Consider the following 9,952-nt stretch of genomic DNA (forward strand, 5'->3'; position numbering starts at 1 on the left):
CCAATGACTCAGCACACTTCTCCACAAAATCATCGCAGGCACTGCAAATTGCATTACTAATTCCAACACGGGAAATGAAAGCAATCCAAATAAAACACTTCTTTCCCCCCTAAACCATCTTGGAAGTCAAGTTAAAAAAAAAAATTTTTTTCTAAAATTAAAACAAGTTGGATTTTCCACCCCTAAATCTCTTTGGTTGGTAGCTAATGCATTCTTGATCATGTGTCTCTTTCCTAGATTTCAAATCCTTTCCTTCTCTTTAGGAATGGGGGGAAGAAAATCACGAACAACAACAAAAACAAAACTAGAATGTTTAATCCACATTTTGAAAGCCCCTGTTCACTAAATGCATTAGTAGAAGCCCTGGGCTGGAGCGAACCTATAGGTTTGCAGGAAACAGCAGCAGGTAAAAAAGGCAGCGTCTACATGACCCCGATCCACACAGTCAGGGAAAGTGTAGGGTCCTCTCCCACAAAACCCATATTCTCTGAACGGCAGGTAATCTGACCAAGCTAGGCCAAGTGCAGGGAGAGCTCCTGGGGGTTCTACGCAAGCAGACCACTCTCTCTTGACATGCTTTTTGGAGGTATCTCCTGGGAGGGACATTGACCCCAGCCTATCCAGCAGGAAGTAGGCGGGCAGGGAAGAGAAGTAGAAGGATTCAGCATAGATTCTGGGTACAGAGAGTATCCAGAAGGGAGGATTTGGAGGGAGAAGGAAAAAAGCCCATTCACTGCAGTTCAGAGTAGCCAGGAGGAGGTATGGGCTTATTAAGACAGAAACTCTGAGACCGATGAGAGATGAGCATCAATCCGTCTTGAGAGAGCAGTGCAAAGTGTCCTCTGAGAGGGCACTGTGTCCACTGCTGTCATGGCTGCCCAGTGTCCTGGCAGACAGTAGGGAACAGGACAAAAAAAGGCTCATCTGCTCTGAGAGAGACTGGGAAAAGCAGAGGTGAAGAAATAAAAAGGGAAGAGACACCTAATGAAAACTCTCATGTCAAACATGCACCAACCATGTCTTGCTTGTTTGGGAAAGCCCAACCCCCTCCTTCCTCACTTATCTAGAGAAGAAAAAGGACCACTACACTGGGAGCTAGAGGTAAAGACCACACCCCAACGAGGGCCAGCAGCTGCCTCTGGCGGCCACAGTGGAGTTGCTAGGAGGTGTAGCCAGGACAGGCCACAGTGGCCAAAGGATGGGACTCTGGCTGGGCCTCTTAGCTTCCAAATGATGCCTAGGAGACATCTCAGAGTGAGAGGGAATCTGGTCTGCTATAGCTGGGAAGGCAGACTCATTTCACCTCAATCCACCAACAGAACCACTACCTGGAAGACTGTTGGGCTGTGCTCCTGGCCAATCCCAGGGGTTTGCAACCCCCACCACTTACCAAGCTCCTGCTCTATGCCAGGCTTGGCACCGAGTTCCTCACGAGCATTATGGATTTGAATCTGCACACAGCCCATGAATGGGCATTGGTGGCGCCATCTCTACAGAAGCAAAAACTAAGGTACAAACATACAAAGGAACATGCCAGAAGCGTGTCTAGGAAGTCACGTGACTAGGACACAAGGTGTGTCCCCAGCGTTCTCCCTTGCCACGAGGGACCAGTGAGGTCTGTCCCTACGCAGGAAGCCTGCCAGCACCGCAGCTGTAATAGGCCAGGTCCTTCTTACACAACAGCCCAAGGTGGGGGAAGGGGGTGTCTCCTCAGGAGCCTTCGATCGTGTTCAGGATCTTCTCATTCCAAGAGCAAATGAGATACATTGAGGCCCTGGAAGGGTGTTTGGAGTCAATGGTGACCCCAGAAATGAACTGAATTGTGTCACCCCAAAAGTCATACATTGAAGCCCCACCTCCCAATATGATGGCATTTGAAGATGGGGCTTTAGGAACTGATTGGGGTTAGATGAGTTCATGGGCGTAGGGTGCTCATGATGAGATCAGTGCCCTTATAAGAAGAGGAAAAGATCAGGTCCTCTCTCCACCACGTGAGGACACAGTGAGAAGGCATTTGTCCGAAAGCCAAGAGAAAGATCCCTCACCAAAACCTGACCATGCTGGCATCCTGAGCTAAGACTTCTCAGCCTCCAAAAATGTGGGAAAATACAATTCTGTTTTTTAAGTCATCCAGTCTATGGTATTTTGTTATAGCAGCCCAAGCAGGCTAAGACAGATAGTAAGATGATTTAAATAAGAGAAAAAGAAAGCCGCCATGGGGAAGGAGAAAAGGATGCCTGTTGCGTTTCTCTCAGCCTTAGAGTCCTTGCAGATTACATCCACATTTCTAGCATAAGACCTGGGCTGGCTCCCAAACTGGAGTAGGGATTCAAAGCCCTAGTAAAGAGAGTCTTTTTCCCGGGCACTTCTCTAGTGTGCCCACCCCTGTTGCTATGAGCCACTCTCAGAGCCAGCCCTTAGCCCTGCCAGCACTTGACTGTGTGAGTATAGCTTGTCCAAAGCAATCAGGGAAATGCAAAGCCTCTGGATAAACACAGACCTGGAGGGAGAGAGAAAAGGGGTTCAGACCCACAAGGCACTGTTGGCTTTCATGAATCAAGGCTGATGCCCCCTCCTCAGGTTGATAGCCAGTTCCTGCAAAAGGCTACAAACTGTTCTTGAGCGAGCAGGGGGCTCTGAGGAACCCCTGACTGACCCAGGGCTCACAGGAACTGTTCCCAGCATACCACGTGCCCTCTTGAATATCTCCCTCCACCATCACCAGAAAAGACAGACACGGCCTTCCTGGACCAGACTAAGGAGCACAATTGACAGATTCCTCTAACCATCCATAATTTCCTTTACAGTTTGTTGTTTGAACCAGGATCTAAATTAAGATCCATACATTGCAATTGATTGAAAAGCTTCTTAAGTCTGTTTAAACTGCAGGATATCCCTCCCTCATCCATTTAAACATTCTCTGTGCAACTCCAAGGAGACCAGAGAAGAGGTAGAGTTGCTACCCCACCCCCAAAGAGATGTCCCCATGGTGACAACCTACAGAGGCTTGCTGAAGAGAAAGCAAGTCAGGGGCAATATGGCAAAAGCACAAACTGGGGCTCAAAAATCTGGACCAGCACCTCATCAACAAGGTACCTGCATAATGAACATTTGTACACCTAACCCTGAATTGTACCCCACATCTTTAAAATAAAAAAAAATTTAAAAAGAATCTGGACCAGGATCCTCCAGGATTTCTGAGAGAGGCTCTATTTGTTGCATCTCAGCTGAGTGTTCTCCACTCTGAAAGCCACAGTCAACCCATCCAGGAGGGAAGAGATCCTGCTCAGCTGAAATCACAGGGAGGCCCGTCTCTCCCGAGGAGACTGATGGTGGACACTCACAGATGTCTTTGTTTTTAAGTCCAACCACAGAACATGTCTACAACCAAACAGAAAGCACCACTATCTTGGACTCACCGCAGACCGATCATTCTATCTTCATGTTCCAGTTATAATGTTTCCCCTTTGGAGACATCAGAACTGGTGTCTGGACAGGAAAACTTATTTTGAGACCCAGTGGTGACCCAGGAGGGAAAGGAGGACATACACAGGGCCACATGAATGATTCTCTGCTGGAAGGCATACTGCACCATGAGGAGCTTCAGCAGTCACACCCATAGGAGTTGTTCCGTTCACCATCCTTGGTAAGCTGGGACGTGCAAAGCAAGACAATGAAGTGCCATCATATACCCATTTAAGTCATAAAATGGAGAAGTCTGTAAATTCCAGATGTAGGAGAGAATGTGTATGGGTGGGATCTGATTACATATTGCTGGTGAGAATGTGAATTGATGCAATAACAAGAATAGTCTGACATTATCCTTTCAAGTTAAGCATGCATTCATTCTACAGTTAGAAATCCCACTCCTAGCTTTTACCCATATTCAACTCCAGACATGAGCAACAGTATTCACAGCAGCACTTTTCACATTCACACAGTCTTGGGAAAAAACAGGGGAAAGTGAATGCATAAATGCTGAGGCAAAGTCACACAGAGGAATATTATACAGCAGTCAAAAATGAATAGACTTCCATTTCTATATAATACCCCAATGACAAAACCACAGAGATGGCGGACAGATTAGCAGTTGCCAAAGAACACAGAGTGTGGTGCGTGTCCAATGTACCTATCCGCAGTAGCACCATGAAGTTTCTTTCTGATGATGGAATAGTACAATAGCTTGATTGTGGTGGAGGTTACATGAATCTATGTATGGAGTTAAAATGCGTAGAGCAATATACCACACACAACTGGCTGCCTATAAAAACTAGTGGCAGCTGAGTAAGGTCTGTATCCTATTCAACAATACGATACCAATGTCGATATTCTGGTTTTATATTGCATTAGTGCTACATAAGAGATTGCCATTGGAGGCAGCTGGGTAAAGAGCTCACGTGACGCTATGTCCATTTTCTAACTTTCTTTGAGCGTTATTATTTCAAAATAGAAATGTTCTTCTAAAAAAAATTAGTTACTACAGTGACATGCAACAATATGGATCAAACTTAGCAATAATACTAAAGAGTAAAAAATGTAAATCACAAATGATTATGATATTGTTGTTATAACATTAAGACATCACAGGCCACCTATGGAAAAAAAAATTAAGACAAATGAAAATAACTGATGGATATAAATGTAATAAAACTGTACAAAAAATAAAAGCAAAGGAAAAAGCAGGACGGGATTTGATATAATGGTTGAAGGAGAAGCCCAGGGCACATCCTACCAACACCTACGCCAATAGGTAGACTGAGAGCTCCCAGGGCCAGAGTTCTCACTCCTGACCAGGAATGCGGGAAGGGCAGTGCCAGCACCTCTCACCTTCACAGCTGTGGCCATGTCCACGAAAGCAATGACTTCTCCTATGATGAGGCTTCGACCAAGAAAATTCCTCGTTTTCTCTGCCTGAAAATATGACCGATCCATTGTCAAGGTTTCCTTATGGTTTTCTGACCTTTTAAACTAACAAATGCATGTTACATTTTTTTAATTAAAAAAAACACAATAAAAGCATTTTTTAATTAGGAAATAATCCCATCACTCTACTAAAGTAAATGTCTTCATCTTTTATTAACATAGACTTCTAATCTCTGATCACATGCACATAGTGTTTAAAGACACTTCTCTTACACAATAGAAGGTCAACCTCATCTACATGGAGGCCAACCTGGTGACAGAAGGTGGCGGGCCCTTGAGTGGGCAAATCATAACTGTCCGTGGTTGGAATTAATGCTAGTTGTCCTCGTTTGTCAGTCTCTTCTGAGACCCAGCCAACAAAACTGGTGCTTGTTGCCCATGTGTGTATGTGTCTGTACGTGCATGCATGTGTCTGTGTCATGTGTGCATGTGTATATTTGTGCATGTGTATATGTGTACATGTGTTGTTTGTGTATGTACACTGCCCCACCAGCAGCAAGATGATAACCAACCTTCCTTGGACGACTCTGTTTCCCTATTGGCCTAAGCTCTCCCCCTAAACACACTCTTTATTCTCCCTCCTGTAGGCTTTTACAACATTTCTCTCAAATGTGGTTAATTTTATCAAACAGCAGGCTGTCAAGATTTATGACTCTTATCATGGCTCCAACCCAAGGCATCTTGTATTGATTATTTCCTAAAATATCTCCAGGCTTGAGTATACACCATCGCATGACTCCAGCTTCAGTTCACCCTGCAGAGTTAGTTACCAGCAAATAACAAAAAACAACTCGAGCAGATATTCACGAACTTTTTCAGAGGGCCCAAAATGTCCTCTGTCGCACAGATCCTCACAATAGCCCTCCGTATGAGACTAACAGGATAGAAAGGACACACCCCATGTAACACATGGAAAAGCCCAGGTGTAGGGGAGTCATGTGACATGTCCAACCAGAGTCTTTGGTAAATAGTCAAGCAAGGACCAGAAGCCAGACCTTAGGTTCTGCATCCGGACATCTTGCTACCCCTCGTTATTAAGCTGGAAGAAGCCTCTGGACTCCAGGTGGTCCAGTTTTCATCACTAGTCCACCTGTATTTTACACTACCAGCCTTGTCCCCAGAAAGCACCTGACAGCGATCTGTCACAGTGTCTCCAGTCATCTTCCTGAGAAGTCACCCTACCCAGAATCATCACAACAAACCTTCCGCTGCCTTGAATCACCTGCTCTGCTTTAGCCAAACCTAAACCATACCTCAGAATTTCCAACTGTTTGTAGTTTTCTTCACATTTCATTCTCTTCACGTAGACTGTCAATGCAGGAGTATGATTTTGCCGTTAGTGGTGTCCAACTGTGGCCATTTTTACCCACCAGTTTGAAATAAATTGCAAGGACATTTGCGAAGAACCAACCCCAAATTCAGTCATCTTGGAGCATTATGAATTGCTTATGACAATTACTTCCCTTCCCCATCTCTGCACGAGACAATGACCTTTGCTATTAAACCTAATGAGAAATGTCAATAGGAGTTTTCCATTATTTTTCTAATGTTGACTTAAGCATGCATCTGTACTGATCCATTTCAAGAAACCAAACCAAAGTTCCAGAACTGGGACTGGCTAAATATGAATGACTGCCTTACTGGTATATTTCTTAACATCTTCTCCACACATAAATCCTCTCTTTTCTTCAATTCTTCTTTCATTTCTGACTAGTTAATTCTTAATTAAAGAATGTCTAGTATTAACAAGTTTATCCTCTCTTTGAATCAACAGCACTAACTGAATTTCCTACATTGGAAATGATCAGTCAGCTACTAACATGTTTTTCTGCATATATTTTTGTAATATTTCTACTGTATCAGTAGCTGCCTACATTTTCACTTGATATATTAAAATTAGAATTAATCTTTATATCTGCATGTAAGTTTGCAGTAATTTTAAACAATAATAATTCCATAAAAGTATGGATCATTTACTCAAGCTTATAGTTTATTCTAAATGACAGCCCATGCTATTTACGTTTCTACTTATTAAGTTCAATATCAAACAGAAGAAGATTGTTTTTCCTAACATACTCCCCTTTCTTTGTAGAACACTTGATGTAGCAGAAGTTTGTGATATAATATGCTGTTATGAATCTGCAAAATTGTATACTTTTGGCTTCATAAGCCCAGAGAGCCTCTAAAAGACACATATACCTCCTCAACTAAAACCAACATGATTCAGAATTGGTTGGGTGTGTGTAGTCTGAACTGCCTTCCCTCTGATCTTAAAAGAACCACACAGCCTCCTGTGCAATCCAGAGAGGTTCCAGTCTTCATTTTCTAATAGCAGTCTTCAAACTGGCATATTTGCCTCTTCTGTTTTCCGGCTCCAATTTTAATTTTGTCTTCTCAGCCTTATTGAATATATGTCTATTGTTATAATTAGCTCTGAATTTTTTAGAAAAAGAAGGAGGTCAGAACAAAATGCACAGATAAATGGCCTTCAAGGATTCAGTCATCTGGGGTCAGCTCTAAGCAAGACTCTTGCCTACTGGGCTAGCCAATACCCTCCTTCCAAAAGATGCCAGGTCAGGCCACCACCTTCTTGTGCCTGGACTATAGCAACAACACCCCAACTAGCTTCTTGTTTTCACCCTGCCCCAAATGGAAGGCACTATGATCTTTTAACTAGGATCATTAAGTTAAAACTTACAGCCAGTGAAATGCACAGAGTCCAAGCACATGAATTATGGTCAATTGTCTACCTGTGTAACCACCTCACCAGCCAGGAGCACAGAGCATCCCCTTCCCCCAGCAAGAACCCTTGTGCCCCTCTGCAGTGAGTCCCAATCCAGCCACTACTGTTGGCTTTTTATCACCATCCACTAGCTTCATCTGTTCTTGAATTTACCCAAGTAGAACCACACAGTATGTGCTCTTTGGAGTCTGTCTTCTTTCAGGCAAGTAAGTCATCCACATTGTTGTGTATATCTACAGTTCATTTTTTTATGGGTAGTTTCTGTCTATGAATATTCCACAATTTGTCTAATCTCTTATTGATGAACATTTGGTTGTTTCCAGTTTGAGGCTATTATGAGCAAAGTTGATACATTTGTGTACAAGTATTTCTGTGGACATAAGTGTTCATTTCTGTTTTGTAAATCCTTGGAAATGCAACTAAGGGGTTAAAGTGTAGGTTTAGTTTTGTAAGGAACAGCCAAACAGTTTTTGAAAATGGTTGTACCATTTTATACTCCCACCAACAATGAATAAGGGTTCTAGTTTCTTCACATCTTCGCCAGCATTGTCAGTCTTTCCCATTTTTAGCTACTCTGGAGGGAGTGTAATGGTATCTCATTATGGTTTAGAGATTACTTCTCAGAGAACTAAAGATGCAGAGAACGTTTTCATGTGCTTTTTGGCCAGTTGTAAGTGTTTAAGTCCTTTGCCCCATTTTTTCCCTTTATTTTAAAGATGTGGGGTACAATTCAGGGTTAAGTATACAAATGTTCATTAAGCAGGTACCCTTGTTGATGAGGTATACCCCTCCCTCCCCTGGTAGTTTCCCTCAACTTCCAATCCCACCCCCTCCCCCGGCAGTTTCCCACTACTGCCAATCCCTTTCTTATAGTATTATGACAGTTGTTTGAGGTCTGCTTATAAGTAAGAACATATGGTACTCTGTTCTTTGTTTCTGTGATAGATCACTGAGTATGATCAACTCTAAATCCATCCAATTTGCTGCAAAGTCCATATGTTTGCCCTTCCTTGTGGCTGCATAATATTCCATTGTGTTTATGTACCACGTTTTTTTAATCCAGTCCAGCCTCAATGTTTTGCCCCATTTTAAAAGTTGGATGTTTGTCTTTTTTTTTTTTTTTTGAGTTGGAGCCTCACGCCATTATCCAGGCTGGAGTGCAGTGGCACGCTCATGGCCAACCCAGCGTCGACCTGCTGGGTTCCGGTCATCCTTTCACCTCAGCCTTCCAAGTAGCTGAAACTATAGCCACGCGCTACCATGCCCAGCTAATTTTTGATTTATTGTAGAGACGAGGTCTTGCCAAGTTGCCTGGGTTGTTCTCGAACCCATGGACTCAGGCAATCCATTTGCTTCGGCCTCCCAAAGTGCTAGGATTACAGGCTGAACAACCAAGCCCAGCCTGGCTGTTTGTCTTTTTATCATTGAGTTCTTCATATAGTCTGTGTGCAAATTCTTTGTATATGGGCATAAGTTTTTAGCAGATATGTGCATTACAGATGTTTTTCTAGTTTGAGGATTGTCTTCTTATTCTTTTAATGAAGTCTTTTGATGAACAGCAATTTTTAATTTTAACGAAGCCCAGTTTATCAGGTTTTTTGTTTTTGTTTTTTTTTAACTGAATAGTGATTTGGGAGTCTTCTCTAAGAAACTTCTGCCTATCTAAAGTCTAAAGGACATTCTCCTTTTTTCTTCTACAAACTTTGTAATTTTAGAGTGCATGTTTAGGTATATAATACACCTCAAATTATGTTTGTGTAGTGTGTAGTAGGAATCAAGGTTAAATTTTTTCCTACACACTTAAATCATTGTTTCAGCACCATTTATTGTGAAGACATTTATTATCCCATTGAACTGCCTTGGCAACATTGTCCAGAAATGTCATTGGTCATACATATGTAGGTGTCTTTCAAGACCCTCTATTCTGTTCCATTGATCTCTTTGTCTTTCCCTATGCCAATACTGCATAATCTTGAACAGCTTTATGAGTCTTGAGATCATGTAGCAAGTTGTTCTCTACGAGAATTGTTTTACCTATTCTAGGTTCTTTTTTTTTTTTTTTTGAGTTGTAGTCTCACTCTGTCGCCCGGACTGGAGTGCAGTAGCACGCTCCTAGCCACCACAGCCTCGTCCTGCTAGGCTCTGGTAATCCTTCCGCCTCAGCCTTCCAAATAGCTGGAACTACAGGCGCACGCTACCATGCCCGACTAGTTTTTTTATTTATTGTAGAGATGAGGTCTCGCCAAGTTGCCCAGGTGGGTCTCGAACCCGTGGGCTCAGGTAATC

General features: G+C 42.9%; 1 protein-coding gene across 1 annotated transcript in view; it reads right to left on the minus strand.

Annotated features, from left to right (window-relative positions):
• ACOXL (acyl-CoA oxidase like) overlaps nt 1-9,952 on the minus strand; it is a gene marked incomplete at its 3' end in the record, with an annotated part of 406,243 nt that overhangs the window by 331,042 nt on the left and 65,249 nt on the right. Inside the window, exon 3 of the mRNA XM_021710927.1 lies at nt 4,828-4,911. Coding sequence (XP_021566602.1) covers nt 4,828-4,911 — 84 coding nt within the window. The remainder of the gene's footprint in view (nt 1-4,827; nt 4,912-9,952) is intronic.

This window comes from Carlito syrichta, unplaced genomic scaffold, assembly GCF_000164805.1.
Source record: "Carlito syrichta isolate Samal-C Ts95f unplaced genomic scaffold, Tarsius_syrichta-2.0.1 Scaffold301652, whole genome shotgun sequence".
Taxonomy (NCBI): Eukaryota; Metazoa; Chordata; class Mammalia; order Primates; family Tarsiidae; genus Carlito; species Carlito syrichta.